Source organism: Wasmannia auropunctata, unplaced genomic scaffold (genome assembly GCF_000956235.1).
Source record: "Wasmannia auropunctata unplaced genomic scaffold, wasmannia.A_1.0 LD314176.1, whole genome shotgun sequence".
NCBI lineage: Eukaryota > Metazoa > Arthropoda > Insecta > Hymenoptera > Formicidae > Wasmannia > Wasmannia auropunctata.
Genome location: NW_012048714.1, coordinates 1,398 through 17,635, shown reverse-complemented (window position 1 = coordinate 17,635; position 16,238 = coordinate 1,398). Strand labels below are relative to the sequence as shown.

The window sequence follows — 16,238 nt, the reverse complement described above, 5'->3', positions numbered from 1 at the left end:
CATACGACACATTATTCAGCAAATGTGGATTACACACAAGGCGAATTATGTGAGCCACGTATAAAATAGAAATTTATTTGGGAAAAAAGAAACTTATTAAGTGCGATATCAAAATTAGAATTGCAGTATTCAACGCATTATTAATAATAATTGTCTACTTACAGGCAAGGATATATATCATAACTTTGAAATATATATAATCCAATATAATTAAGTAAATAAAATGTTAAAGTTTCATTTGTACTCATTAATTAACATATGTTTTTATCTGTACGTATATATTACCATAGAAATGGGAGATTGAGTGACTGTTTTATTAAAACAATAGGAAACATCTCTCAAAATGAAATATTTCATATGTAAAAACGTTCAATATTCACTAACACAGTCCTTTGTTTGGTTGTATACTTTCTTTTAATTAAAACGTTTCTGTACCATTGATTGTGGTCTTTCCGTCGCAAGAATGCGAGGTACCCAAAAATTGTATTAAGATTAATAGGTACGTAGTAATACTGTTTACCATCTAAAATAAATATTACAAACTAAACAATACATATTTAAATTAAATAAATTATTTACTTACCGCAGTGAGAAGTTTCGCGTCCACAGTAAGACCTTTCGCGAAAAAAGTATTATTACAATGCAATATTTGTATGGAAAACAGCTGTAACTGCAACGATACATAAAAAAATAGACAAGATTAGGAAACTTATTTTATAAATTTGCCGGACTTAATATGAAAATCGTACTAAATAATGAGATTTACAAATTATACGATATTTTTCTTTATTACCTCATATTTTATTTGCTCATCAGTCGTGGTATTAAGCACATCGTGAATAGTAGTGCCAATTTTTGTTGCTTGATTCTTGCCGGTCTCGCAGGCCCATACTATTAACATTACTTTTGTAACGAGATACATTAAATAGGACATTAAGATTGTATTATGAATCTGTTTAGCCAGACTGATAGACAGGCCGTTGTGCCACTGCACCGTATTCGAATATAATTCGAAAGTAATTTCGATGAAGGCTATGGTAATAGTTGCAAGAACCTGCGGACTAAAAATTATATTCAGCTTCTGCACTGTATCGCTAACCATTAGATACTCCTTTCTCAGAGCCTTGATTTCTTCCAACAGATGTGGGCACCTTTGCTGATAATAAATCAGTCTGGGAACATACGATTTATTATTTAGCATGAGTTCTCGTAAATTTGTCAGATTGTCATCGATTCTTTTGAAACAAGCCTTTAATATACAAACACAATTGACATACAGCATATTCATTTGTAACATTTGAAAATGCATGTAAAATTCCATTATTTCATAAATTATTGTATAAATCAAACCGTTCTTTGTTTCACGGTAACGTAAGAGTGATGTCAACGAATGTCCTGTTAAGAGGAGAAAGCTGAAAATATCCTTCATGTGTATCAACTTAGATAGTTTAATATACGATTTCGGAGGCAATTTTGAAGAGACTTCTAATATGGTCTGTAGAAAACGCATTCTTCGACCACTCAAAATACACCAGACGATTACTATGAAACTTTGGAACATAAAAAAACACTTGTCCTGAATTTTTTCGGTTGCGTCATTCCTGATATCTAATTCTGATATATATTTTAATACGTTGATTTCATAAATTCTTGCCAAATTAAAAACGCAGATGACGCAGGTAATGATAATTAATAAGATGTAACGCGGTCTTGATGTCTCGAAGATCGAAGCGTTGATCTTGTATGGAAATATTCCAAAAATGCACAAGAGCGTGAAACAGGGATTCATCAAAGATTGAAAATCCGTAGCGTGGAACAACCGCCATTTTTTCCATATTTTGCTCATGACTCGTCTTTGGCATTTCGATAACGTATTGAACATGATCAGTGGAATGTGCAAACTACAATTTAAATTATAAAAAACCATCTAATAATTAATTATTCATTACGTTTTCGGTATACTTTGACATTAATAAAATAATTGTGTATACTTCTTTCCTAAGCTTCAAGATCGTTTTTTTTTTACGACGAATGCATAAACTAGTACGCATTCCTTATTATCGGTCTACACTTAACGAGTTGAAGTTTGAAACTGCAAGTGCTTGCATAGAATAATAAAACTGACATTGAGTTTAGAAATTATTTATCCGTAAAGTAAAATGGCATTCTTCTCTATTAGTACTTATCCACCCTTGGGATGTAGCGCATAAAGTAATAAAATATAACCGCTATGACATACGACACATCATTCAGCAAATGTAGCTCACACACTAGGCGAATTATGTGAGTCACTTATAAAATAGAAATTTATTAATTGCGTGATATCAACATGAATTAGCATTACAGTATTCAAAGCGTTATTAATAATAATTGTCTACTTGCAAGCAAGGATGTATATACCATAACTTTGAAATATATATAATTAAACAAATAAAATATTAAAGTTTTATCTGTACTCATTAATTAACATATGTTTTTATCTGTATATGTAGAATTATAGAAATAGGAGATTGAGCGACTGTATTTTTATAACAATAGAAAATGTCTTGTAAAATGAAATATTTAATAGGACATATTTCATATGTAAAATTTCAATATTCACTAACGCAGTTCTTTGTTTGATTGAATACTTTCTTTTAATTAAAACGCTTCTGTACCATTGATTGCAGTCTTTCCGTCGCAAGAATGCGATGTACCCAAAAATTGTATTAAAATTAATAGGTACGTAGTGATACTATTTATCATCTAAAATAAAAATTACAAACTAAAAATATATATATCTAACTAAATAAATAAAATTAAAACTAACTGAATTATTTACTCACCGCAGTGAGAAGTGTCGCATCCACAGTAAGACCTTTCGAGGAAAAAGTATTATTGCAATGCAATATTTGCATGGAAAACAGCTGCAACTGCAACGATACATCAAGAAATAGACAAGATTAGGAAACTTATTTTATAAATTCGCCGTATTTATTATAAAAATCGTATAGCGCAATCTGTAAATAATGAGATTTACAGAATATGCGATATTTTTCTTTATTACCTCATATTTTATTTGCTCATCTGTGGTGGTATTAAGCACATTGTGAATAGTAGTACCAATTTCTGTCGCTTCATTTTTACCGGTTTCGCAGGCCCATACTACCAATACTATTCTTATAAGATAATACATTATGAGCGACACAAAAAATTCATGACGAATCTGCTTATCCAGGCTAATGGATATTCCGTCTTGCCACTGTACTATATGGAAGTACAGGGCGAAAGTGATCTGCTTGAAGACTACCACTATGGTACCGAGAAGCTGTAGACTGAAGATTACGTTCAGCATCTGTACCGTGTCGCTGATCATCAGATGTTGCTTCTTCAGAGCTTTGAGTTCCGTCAGCATGTACGGATTTCTTTGCTCATCGTCTATCCGTCTGGAGATATCGTTCACTACGCAGAGCTCCCGCAGATTCTCTAGAGTGTTATTGATTTCTTTTAAACAGGCCTTTAAGACACAAACGCAATTCATATACAGCATATCCATCTGAAACACTATCATGGCGATGTACACTCTCAATGACTCGAACGTGGTATCGATAACCATTTCAGAAGAATTTAAAAGAAATATCAACAACAGCCACAATAAGAAGATGAAACCGAAGATATCTTTGGCGTGAATTAGCTTGGATAGCCTCTGATACGATTCCGCGGGCAATCTTGAAGAAATTTCTTGTATACACTGGAGCAAACGCATTCGCCGATCGCTCGAAACACGCCAGACAATCGCTGCGAATGCTCCCAGCACAAAATGGAAGTTGTACGTAATAGTTTTGGGTACTTCAAGCCTGACTCTTCCAGAAAAATTGAGTTTATAGAACATTATCAGCTCATAAATGCAAATGACACAGGTGATGATAGTCCAGAGAATGTATCCTGATTTGGATCTCTCGAAAGTCGAAACCTTGATTCTGTACGGAAATATTCCGAGAATCTTGCAGAAAATGAAGTTGAAATACATCAACGATTGAAAGTCCGTGGCGTGGAATAGCCATCTTTTTCGTCTTTTGGTCTCTCCTTGGAATTTCTGCGACAGATTAAATATAATTCAACAAAAATTTATTGGAAAAAAATAATTTTATCTATTAATAATAGACTAATACTTGAAGATTATTAATCACATTATTAATGCACTTTAACATCAATACGAGCGTTATTGTAAAAACTTTTTTTTTAAGTAAATTATCTTTAATTTCGTCTTTTCACCACGAGTATGTAAATTGATGTGCACTACATGTAGTCTATATACATCTGGCGAATTAAAACTCCATTGCAAAGCATAGTTGCTGCCTCGACTAGCGAAACACGACTCAGAGATCATTTGTTAGCCATGAAGTGAATGGCTTTCTTCGATCAGCTTTCTATTCTTCCTGAGCCGCATGCGCATATAAACTAATAAAGTAATTGTTGATATACGAATTATCATTCACTACATTAAGATCATGAATTATGTAAAAATAAAAAGCATTGACTACTTAGAATCTATATGAATTAGTAGCTTTGAGAACTTTCATAAAAATCACCAGTCTTATTTTAAATTATATCAATTATAAATACTTCGTTTTTGTTCTTGCTCTGAATCGTTTTTTTTGGTTCGGTTATCACCATATACGAATTATTTCAATGACTTGTATTGTTACTTGCAGTTACAGAACGACATATAGACAAGATATTAATTATATATATTTTTGTACGTCAAAAATATACCTGTTAGGTATTTATTTAAAGTACATTTAATTTAATATTTAATTAAGTACAGTTTTTCTTAATATAATAATTTATTTATTAATATGGCGCATTTAAATAAATAGAGTTTTAAAATCTTATTTATGCCATTGGTTACAACATGTACGTAATGCATTTTTATCTATCTCAATACATACCTCATATATACATGTACAGTCTTGGCCAAAAATATTTGGCATCTATATGTTTTTTATTTATCTTTTATATATTGTTTCTTTTTAATTACCGACATCATACACTAGTTCAAGGAGTTTTTGAGATAAAGAATACACCAAATGCTATACATCATTTTTTAGTTAAAACATTAATAATTAATATGTTTCTAATATTTTTATCCAAGGCTACACACACACACACACACACACACACACACATCTTTATAGAAATAAAAACATTGAACGATTATATTCTTTTCACAATGACAAAAAAATATTTAACCTGTAAAAATCAGAAGATTACAATATTTTCAAACGTATTTCTTTGATGCATTTGTCTTGCTGTCACAAGAATGCGACATGATGAAAAATTGTATTAAAATTAATAGATACGTGGTAATGCTATTCACCATCTAAAAACACAAAATGTAAAGTATTTAAATGATACACGCTTAATTAAGGTACATATATTTAATCACTCATCTTAGTGAGTAACGTCGCATTCACAGTGAGACCTTTCGCGTAGAATGTATTTTCACAATGCAATATTTGCAAGGAAAACAGATTTAACTGTAACAACAAATCCAAAAATAATAAATACGAGAGTGATAAATTAGTTAAATTAGTTAGATTTAATATATATAAATATCGCACAACACATTCGTAAAAAAAGTTGTAAATCCAAATTATATCTGTCTTTACTACCTCATTTTTGATATTTACATCGTTGGTGAAATTAAGCACATCGTGAATAGTAGTGCCGATTTCTGCCGCTTGACTTTTACCGGTTTCGCAAGCCCACACTATCAATATTATTTTTATAAAGGAATATCCTAGGGATGATATCATATGCACTTTATAAATCGTATCCAGTTTGAAGAATATCATTCCATTTTGCCATCGTATTACATCATAATAAACATAAAATACGATATGCTTTAAAGAAAAGACTACGGCAGCGAGAAGATGCAGGCTAAAAATTACGTTCAGCATCTGCACTGTATTACTGATCATCAGATGCTGTTTCTGAAGAGCTTTGATTCTCATCAGCAAGAATGGGTATCTTTGCTCGTGATAGATACATCTTGGGATATCATTCATCTCCAGCTCCCGTAGATTCTCCAGATTATCGTTGATATCCTTGAAACAGGCCTTCAAGACACAAACGCAATTTATATACATCATATCTATTTGAAATATCAACATGGCGATATATACTCCGAAAATTTCAAGTAAACCGTCGAAAGTCTTAAAATTCATGAGATATATTAACCCTAGCCAGAATTGAAGTAGAAAACCGAAAACGTCCTTAGCGTGTACTAATTTGGACAGTTTCTGATATGACTGCTGGGGCAGTTTCGAAGAAATATCTGCTACAGCTTGAAGTAATCGCATTTGCCGATCGCTCAAGATATATGAGAAGGATGGTACGGAAAGTCCATATATAAGAGAGAAATTAATCGAAATAATCTTCTGTACTTCCAGCTTCATTTTTCCAGAGAGATTAAGTTTATAAAATAGTGTTAAGTTATAAACACAGTTTGCGCACAAAATAATAGTCCACAGAATGTAACGCGGTTTAGAAGCCTCAAAAGACAAAGCCTTAATCCTGTACGGAAATATTCCGAGAATTTTGCTGAAGTTAAAATTGGGATACATCAAGGATTGAAAATCCGTAGCGTGAAACAACTCCCATTTTCTCCCCGTTTTCTTGGTCCTTGACGCAACTTTGATTTTTCTGGGACAAATTAAATATAATTAACGATCTGTTGCCAAGAGAACAATAATTTAATATATTAATAGCAAATTACTACTTTAATTTATTTACTTTATCTTTTTTTTTTGCATTTTAGAAGCGTTAATATAAACCTTATTGCGAAAACTTTTTTTCTAAGATGTAGTCTTTAATTTTGAACATTTTCACCACAAATGTACGATTGACATGCACTCTGATTTTAATCTGTTTGTATACTCTGGAAGAATTAAGTTTAAATCTGCAAGTAGTGTTGCTGCGTCGAATAGCAAGACGTAACTAAGAGGTCATTTGTTAGCTACAAAGTAATATTGATTTTTCGATTATTACTTATTACATTTTAGAATATAAGAACATGTAAAATAATAAATTAATTGCTGACATATCTGTTATCATTCTGATCAACATCTAAATTGAGAAAAATATGCATAAAAATTATCAAACTATCAGAAAAATATTACATAAAGAAATTAAAAACTATTCTATTTAGTGAAATTAAAATATTTGTCCACAATCGATCTAACAATCTTGATTTTTAATATTACTTATAATTTTTTGTAATTTTTAATATAAAAATATTTATATATTTGATAAAACGTATATTGTCATATATATTATTCTATCATAATTTGTAATGGTGATTGAAATTTATAATATTGATATTAATTGATAGTAATTCAAACTTTATTTGTACAGAAATAAATGCGTAATAAAATATTGTTAAATTATACTGCGTGCATTTTTAGAGGCAATAATATCGAATTAATGCAGTATGTAATAAAAATAATGTTAACAAATCGAGTTCATCATGTAAAAACAATACTCTAATTCCAGTTAGAAATAATATAACTAATTATTCAGATTAGAAATAATTGAATTAAATTTTTTTCTAAAAATTTAATACTTCATAGACATGAAATTATCTTGAAATGCCTGATCTTCTACAATTCATTGACAATTTAAAAAAATAGAGTAGCGGAAAGCGTAAGCTTGCTCATTATGCTAATGTCGATGACGTGTAATATTTTACGTTCTTCAAGGAAAATTTAATCAAATATAACGAATTAATATTTGAAACCAATTTCGAGATTCAAGATTGATAACTCTGATCTCATTGTGTGGAGCATTAAAAGGTATCATCAAATAGGGAAAACAAAATTTAAATTTCGATAATTAGATTCAAATTTTTTATTTTACTCAAAATTGTATTACGTTCGAAATTGTACAACTTAACGCTATATAATTTTGTACATTAGAAATATATATATATATAATTTTATTATTTTTTAAATATTTGCTATTTAATATAAATTTAATCTTAATGAAAATGTAATTGAACTGTTAAGTTAATATTTAATTTGAAGTACATTTCTTATTACTAATAATTTATTTATTATGACGCATTTAAATGAATACGTGATGCAAGATTTTTATCTGACTCAGTACATATATCATGTTACATGTATATTTATATGTACATATAGAAATGAGAATGTCGGACAATTGTTCTATTCACAACGACAAAAAAAAATATTTTACGTAAAAACAGAAGTTTTGAACATTTTTTTAATTATGCATTTCTTTTGCTATCACAAGAATGTGACGTGATCAAAAATTGTATTAAAATTAGTATATACGTCGTAATGCCACTCACGATCTAAAAGTAAAATATGAAATATTTAAATGATACACATTTAACTTAGTATCATATTTGATCACTCACCTCAGTGAGCAACGTCGCACCCACAGTGACGCCTTTCGTGGAGAATGTATTTTTACAATGCATTATTTGCAAGCAAAACAGTTTCAACTGCAAAAACATGTCCAAAAATAATAAATACAAGAGTGATAAATTTAAATATAAATTGGTTATATTACATATACATATATTTTGTACAACATCTTTGTAAAAATTTTTCAAACTAAATTATATTTGTCTTTACTACCTCATCTTTGATTTGCTCATCCTTGGTGATGTTAAGCACATCATGAATAGTAGTGCCAATTTTTATCGCCTGATTCTTACCGGTTTCGCAAGCCCACACTATCAATATTATTCTCAAAAAGTAATATATTAGGAATGATATAACATGCATATGATAAATCATATTTAGTTTGAAGAATATCGTTCCATCTTGCCAGTTTACTATATTATAATAAACAAAAAATGTGATCTGCTTGAAGACTAATACTATGGTAGCGAGAAGATGCAGGCTGAAAATTACGTTCAGCCTCTGCACTGTTTCGCTGATCATCAAATGCTGTTTCTGCAGAGTCTTGAGTCTCATCAGCAAGAATGGACATCTTTGCTCGTGATAGATCCATCTGGGTATATTATACGTCAGGAGTTCCCGCAGATTCTCTAGATTATCGTTGATTTCCTTGAAACAGGTCTTTATAACACAAACACAATTTACATACTGCATATCCATTAGAAACGCCAACAAGTTGACATATGTTCTGGAAATTCCAAATGAAGCACCTAAATTTACGTCAAAATATAAGTAATATATTAACAATAGCCAAAATTCACATAAAAAACCGAAAACGTCCTTAGCGTGTATTAATTTGGACAGTTTCTGATATGACTTTTTGGGCAGTTTCGAAGAGACATCTGATACAGTTTGAAGTAAGCGCATTCGCGTGCCGTTCAAGATATATGAGAAGACCGTTGTAAAAATTCCATGTATGAAAGAGAAATTAAGCGAAATAATCCTTTGTACTTCCAGCTTCATTGTTCCAGAGAAATTAATTTTGTAAAACATTGTCAACTGATGAGCACAGATTGCGCATATAATAATAGTCCATAGTATGTAGCGTGGTTTAGAAGTCTCCAAAGACGAAGCTTTAATCCTATACGGAAATATTCCGAGAATTTTGCTCAAGGTAAAATTGAGATACATCAAGGATTGAAAATCCGTAGCATGAAACAGCCATTTTCTTTCTTTCTTCTTAGTTTGTGACCCGAAATTTCTGCATCAAATTTAAATGTGATTAATGAATTGTTGTCAGAGAACAATAATTTAATATATTAATAATAAGTTATACTTGAATTTATTTACTTTATCATTTTTTTATGTATTTTAGAAGTGTTAGTATTAGTCTTATTGCAAAATCTCCTTTTCTACATCTTCAGTTACAAACTTTTTACACTTATATAATTGACATACTGATTTTAGTCTGTATATTTACTTTGGGGGAATTAAATTAAAATCTTCAAGTAGTTGCTGCGTCGAGTAGCAAGACGTAACTGAGAAGTTATTTGTTAGCTATAAAACAATATTGTTTTTCGATCATTATTTAATACGTTCTAGAATATAAGAACATGTAAAGTAATAAATTAATTGCTGACTATCATTTAGCACATCTAAATTGAGAAAAATATGCATACAAACTGTCAAACTATCTAAGAAGCATCACATAAAGAAATTAAGAGCTATTTTAATTAATGAAATTAACATATTCGACTACGTTTATATCAACCTTGATCTTTAACATTATTTATTATCTTTTGTAATTTTAATATAAAAAATATTCATGTATTGTATTTGATAAAAAGTATATTATTATTATATGTATTTTTTTAATCATAATTTGTAATGGTGAGTAAAATTTATAATATTGTTATAAATTGATAGTAAATTGAAATTTATTTGTACATGAATATTATATATTAAAATATTTTCCAATTGCACTGCACGTATTTTTAGAAACAATAAAATAATATCGCATTAAAAACAGTATATGAGATAAAGATAATGTTAATAAATCGAGTTTATTACGCAAAAACAATGCTATTATTTTGATTAGAATTAATCTGATTAATTATATAGATTAGAATTAATTGAAATTTTCTTCTAAAAATTAATGCGTCATAGTATATAGTCAATTACCTATCTTCTATACTTTAGAGACAATGAAAACAAATAGAGTAGCGGAAAGCTTGCTCATTATGATAATGTATCGATGACATTCGTTGTTTTATGTCCTTCAATGAAAATTCAATCAAATTATCAACTGATAAATTAAACTTGAATTACAAATATACTTTCAATAAGTGGTTTAAATTATGTAGGGCACGAAATACACTTTATAAATATATAATTACATTACTTATATAATGAGAAATGATTTGAAATAATGAAATCAAAATGTAGATAAATTCATTGAAGTATTAAATACAGATAATTAAAAATAATATATAAAATATGTAATAAACTGTAAGTAATTATATTTATAAAATATCCTAAGAGTTATAAGATAAATGAGACATCAATTTTCATAAAGAAATATGTCGGCGCGTGTCCTAACAATAAGTAAAAGAATCCAAGGATATCTTTGGCGTAAATAAACCTGGATAGCTTTTAATGCGATTTTCGGGAGCACCGTTGAAGAGATTTCCAACAGAGATTGAAGTAAGTGCATTCGTAGACCACTCAGGATATACGTGCCGATTGTTATGAAATCGCTGAGTACGAAAATGCAAGCCTTAAGAAATTCTGGCATTGCTTTTATGTAAACCGTTAAAAATACGCTTGGTACAACTTAACAGTATTATCAATATGTTAGATACAAACAAATGCAGATAGTAACGGTTGACAGAATGTCTGCGATCTAAAAATTTCAATGGTCGAAGCATTGATTCTGCAGGGAAAAATTCCGAAAATGCAGCAGAAGCAGGGATACACCAAGGATTGAAAGTCGGTGACTTGAAGGAACCGCAACTATTTCTTCTCTTTTTTTGTTAGAAATAAACATTAGAAATATAACTCATTTTTTTCTAATTAATTGATATTTTTATTACGTTTTAAAAGATATTAAAAATTTGTTTGCAATTGATTACATATAATACATGGAGAATTTTCAAACAATTTTTCTCTATAGTAGGTATAGGTATACGCACATAAATGTCTTTGGACAAAGATAAAGCACTACTTATAAACACATATTTTTACTTTGTTAGATAATGCATCTTTTTTAAATAGATTGCGTGATATTTGTTGCTGTCTTTTCGTTGCAAGAATTTTGCATGTTCAAGAACTGTATCGAAATTAATATATACGTGCTGATACTACCCACTATCTGAAATCATAGTTACACACGTACTCGAATAAGTACATAAGATACATACGTACATATAATTAATAAAGAACAAATGATAGATCACTCACTGCACCGAGAAGTTTTGCGTCCACAGTGAGAGCTTTCGCAGAAAGTGTACTTTTGCAATGCATTATTTGCAAGGAAAATAGTTGTACCTGTAAACCACAAAATAATTACATATAGAATTGAAAAATCATAATTCGGTAACTATAATATATGAGAAATTTTTTTAACACCCATAATGCTGAAATCCTTTTTAGTAACATATATTTATTAAATGTTTGACTAGGTTACCTCGTTTCTTATTTGCTCATCGGTGGTACTATTAAACACATCATGAATGGAAGTGCTAATATATACGGTCTTATTTTTATTTGACTCACAGACCCATATTATTAATACTATTTTTATAATGAAATGTGTTAGATATGGAATAAAAAACGGGAAATACATTTCCGCACTGCTCAATGTTCTTCTTTGTTGCCACCATTGTACGTAGAGATATATGTTGTACGTTATTTCGGTAAAGGTCATGACTATCGTAGCAAGGAGCTGCAAGCTGAAGGTCATATTCAGCATCTGTACTGTGTTGCTGATCATGAGATGTTGTTTCTTTAGAGCATTGAGCTTTATCAGTACAAAAGAATTTTTATTCTCGTGATACATCAGTCCAAGAACAGGTTTCTCATTCTTCGTCACGAATTCTTGCATGTGTATCAGATTGTCGTTGATTCTTTGGAAACAAGCTTTCAATATACATACGCAATTTATATACAACATGTCCATCTGAAACACCATCATGGTGATGTATATATTATACACTACGATCAAGATATTCATTTGCATTATGAAGAAATATGTCGGCGCGTGTGCAGCTAAGTAAAAGAGTCCAATGATGTCCTTGGCGTAGATAAATCTGGATAGTTTTTTATACGACTTTGGGGGTAACATTGAAGAGATTTCTAGCATGGACTGAAGTAAGCGCATTCGTGGACCACTCAGGATATACGTGACAATTGCTGTGAAACCGCTGAGCACGTAAAAGCATTCCGCTTCAAGAAGTTCTGGTATGCGATCCATGTTGACCATTAGAAATAAGTTAACGTGCAAATGGTGCACTATTATCACTATATAGATGCAACAAATGCAGATAATAACGGTTGACAGAATGTACTGCGGTCTAGAAGTCTCAATGATTGAAGCATTGATTCTGTATGGAAATATTCCGAGAATGCGGCAGACAGTGAAGCAGGGATACATCAAAGATTGAAAATCCGTGGCCTGAAAAATCCGCCAACTCTTCCCCTTTCTTTTACATTTACATCGGTCTCGATATTTCAATGAATTAAACATGATCAGATTTCTTTCTAGTAAGCGATTGTAGAGTAATTTAAGTTATGGACAACAGTCTAAACATTCTCAATTACGTTATCAATGCATTTTGGCATTAATGTAAGCGTAATTGCAAAAGCTTTCTTAGTATCATCCCACTGTTCTTTTTTTCTTAAGCGTTTTTACAACGAAGTGTATAAACCGGATGGCTGTTTCACATTCGGCGAGCATAAAGTTAAAACTGCAGTTGGTGCAACGAGATATGACTCATAGATCGTATGTTAGAGAAGTAATTATGGCGCTTGTCAATCTGCTTTATTATCCACTGCATTTATCGAAAGTAGAAGGCAAAAAGTAATAATACCTTATTGTTATGACATAAGAATACAGTAACTTTATATGCACATACAATGCAGAAATCATCAATTATGCAGCATCTACACGCGTTAATAATGCTTTGAATTCGGATAATATAATGACTGACTGATTCTATAGTACCTATGTATATATTTTCTCATTGTACACACGGGAATAATATTATCTCAAAGTTTAATACTTTTACCTTCATTATGTATAATTAATTAATATGAAACTATTATTACACATTTTTAGCTGGATTAAAAACAAATTGTTACAGATATTTATTTTTTATATCTATTGACTCATAATAGTTATTATATTTATTTGGCGAAATAATTTCGCAATAAATCTTTGTTACTTTAAAATACATATACATATTTAAAAATTTCAAAAACTAAGAAAATTTCAATATATTTTGATAATAATAAACTTCAAAGAGAAAAGATTGAAAATAGCTCATTTCGCACAGATTAATTAGTAGATTAGAAAAACAGTGTTTAACATTAATAATCCTTTCCTGCATTGAAATATAATTTTTGATTTTGAATATCTATCATCGTATTTATCATATTTAATGATATCCACGCTGACACGACATCACTGAAACAAAAAATTAATAAAATTTATGTTCATATTTTATTCTACTGTTGATCTTACTTTATTGTCAATCATCACAGAATGATATATATTTACCTTAAACGGAATTGAGATTTTATTACATGTATTCTTACTCAGGTACTTCAAATAAAGTCATTTTGTTATTAATTTATTGATATTTTTATATGTTTTAATTTTAACGCAAGATTAATTAAAAATTATATGAAATATTTAAAGAATAGAAAGAAATACTTTATAAAAATATATTACATTTTATATAATATATTTAAATAATTAAAAGATACTAAAGATTTATTTGCAATTTATTGTTAACATACATGATATAAAATTTTTAAATGATTTTTCTTTATATGTAGAGACAAACATAAAAAAAACATCATGTGATATTTTAATATCAATGACAGGAAGATTTCTAATATTTAGAAAGATATTCTTTTTTTCTATTATGTATCTCCTTCTAATTAAATTATTTGAGTATTATTGCTTGCAGTCTTTCCATCGCAAGAATACGACATGATCATAAATTGTGTTAAGATTAATATGTATGTCGTAATGCTGCCCGACATCTAAAAACAAAGAAAATAGTAAACAATATATATTTTATTTAAAGCAAACGATGTATTATACTCACCGCAGTAAGAAGCGTCGCGTCCACAGAAAGACCTTTCGTGGAATATATATTTTCGCAATGCAATATTTGCAAAGAAAATAGGTGTAACTGCAACGTTAAATCGTAAAATAAACTATTGGAAAATGTAAATATGAAAACCAAGATTTGTATATAAAATTGTATAAAATGTATATAAAGTATATAAAATTGAATTAGCACACGGGACATTTTTATAGCAGAAAATATGCGGATTAGATTTTTTTTACCTCGTCCTTGATTTGCATATCACTGGTGCGATTAAGTACGTCATGAATAGTGGTGCTGATCTCAAATGCTTGATTCTTGTTGGTTTCACAAGCCCATACTATCAATATTAACTTTATAAAATCATACGCTATGCAAGTTAGGAAGAACATGTCACTAATCTCATCGTCCAAAATGAATGATAGTCCATTTTGCCATCGCAGTAAATGAGAATACAATTCATAAGTGATTTCAATAAAGGTCAAGGTTATACTAACAAGAAGCTGTAGACTGAACATTACATTTAGCATTTGCACTGTGTTACTGATTATTAAATGCTGCTTTTTTAACATTCTGAGTTCTACCAGTAATAATTGATTCTTCTGCGTATGCCAGATCATTTTGGGAGCGTATGGTGTATCGTTTACTATGATCTTTTGCATGTGCACCAGATTGTCATTGATTCTTTTGAAACAAGCCTTTAGTACACAAACGCAGTTCATATATTGCATATCCATTTCAAACACCACTATTACAATGTATGCTGAGAATAAAATGATGAAAAGTTTTTCACGTATTTTATAATAACGTATGAGTCCGTGCGCGACTAAGAAAAAGGTACCCAAGATATCCTTTACATGAATCCATCTGGACAGTTTCTGATACGATTCTGGAGGTAATCTGGTTGAGGTGTCCAACATGGCCTGTAGCACACGCATTTTCGGACCGCTTAAGAAACACGTAATGAGTGTTACAAAGCCGTTGAATGTAAAGAAGAAGATCGAATCAAGAGTTTCGGTTACGTCTCCAAAGTTGACCGTTTTAGTAATGAAAATTTCACGCAATATCATTAGTTCGCCAATGCAAACAACGCAAATAGGAAAGACCTGCAGAATATAGCGCGATCTAGAAGTCTCGAAGGTCGAAGCGTTGATCTTGTATGGAAATATTCCGAGGATGCGACAGATGATGAAGTTGGGATACATCAAAGATTGAAAGTCTGTGGCGTGAAATAGCTGCCGCCTTTTCCACATTTTATCCATGGTTTGTTCTTACGATGATAAGCTGAACATTGAAGAATCATGAAGTATAGTTTAAGTCATGCATGACAGTTTACGATTATTAATCACATTATCTATACACTTCAGTATTTTTGCAGGCCTACGAGAGTTCTATTATAAATACAATTTAACTTAATGAGGATTATAAATACAATTATATTATTATAAATACAATTTAACTTAATGATGATTTCTTAATGATAAATTCG

General features: G+C 30.1%; 5 protein-coding genes across 5 annotated transcripts; all 5 read right to left on the bottom strand.

Moving 5' to 3' along the window:
* Positions 1 to 21: 21 nt before the first annotated feature.
* LOC105460871 (putative gustatory receptor 28b) lies at positions 22 to 1,325 on the bottom strand. Its single transcript, XM_011707357.1, has 3 exons — positions 794 to 1,325; positions 584 to 670; positions 22 to 523 (listed from the first exon to the last, which is right to left on the bottom strand). Exons 1-3 carry the CDS (start codon positions 1,319 to 1,321, stop codon positions 419 to 421), a joined length of 720 nt encoding a protein of 239 aa, XP_011705659.1. The 5' UTR covers positions 1,322 to 1,325; the 3' UTR covers positions 22 to 418.
* A 1,302-nt stretch (positions 1,326 to 2,627) lies between these two features.
* LOC105460872 (putative gustatory receptor 28b) lies at positions 2,628 to 4,702 on the bottom strand. The gene is made up of 4 exons (XM_011707358.1): positions 4,152 to 4,702; positions 3,047 to 4,075; positions 2,826 to 2,912; positions 2,628 to 2,745 (listed from the first exon to the last, which is right to left on the bottom strand). The coding sequence occupies exons 1-4, from the start codon at positions 4,188 to 4,190 to the stop codon at positions 2,641 to 2,643; spliced, it is 1,260 nt and encodes a 419-aa protein (XP_011705660.1). The 5' UTR covers positions 4,191 to 4,702; the 3' UTR covers positions 2,628 to 2,640.
* Positions 4,703 to 5,229: 527 nt separating this feature from the next.
* On the bottom strand, positions 5,230 to 6,440 carry LOC105460875. The gene is made up of 2 exons (XM_011707362.1): positions 5,655 to 6,440; positions 5,230 to 5,519 (listed from the first exon to the last, which is right to left on the bottom strand). Exons 1-2 carry the CDS (start codon positions 6,438 to 6,440, stop codon positions 5,421 to 5,423), a joined length of 885 nt encoding a protein of 294 aa, XP_011705664.1. The 3' UTR covers positions 5,230 to 5,420.
* Positions 6,441 to 8,272: 1,832 nt separating this feature from the next.
* On the bottom strand, positions 8,273 to 12,885 carry LOC105460874. Its single transcript, XM_011707361.1, has 4 exons — positions 12,257 to 12,885; positions 8,649 to 9,162; positions 8,426 to 8,512; positions 8,273 to 8,359 (listed from the first exon to the last, which is right to left on the bottom strand). Exons 1-4 carry the CDS (start codon positions 12,883 to 12,885, stop codon positions 8,273 to 8,275), a joined length of 1,317 nt encoding a protein of 438 aa, XP_011705663.1.
* Positions 12,886 to 14,976: 2,091 nt separating this feature from the next.
* Positions 14,977 to 16,011, bottom strand: LOC105460873. The gene has a single exon (XM_011707359.1). It carries the CDS (start codon positions 16,009 to 16,011, stop codon positions 14,977 to 14,979), a length of 1,035 nt encoding a protein of 344 aa, XP_011705661.1.
* Positions 16,012 to 16,238: the final 227 nt, after the last annotated feature.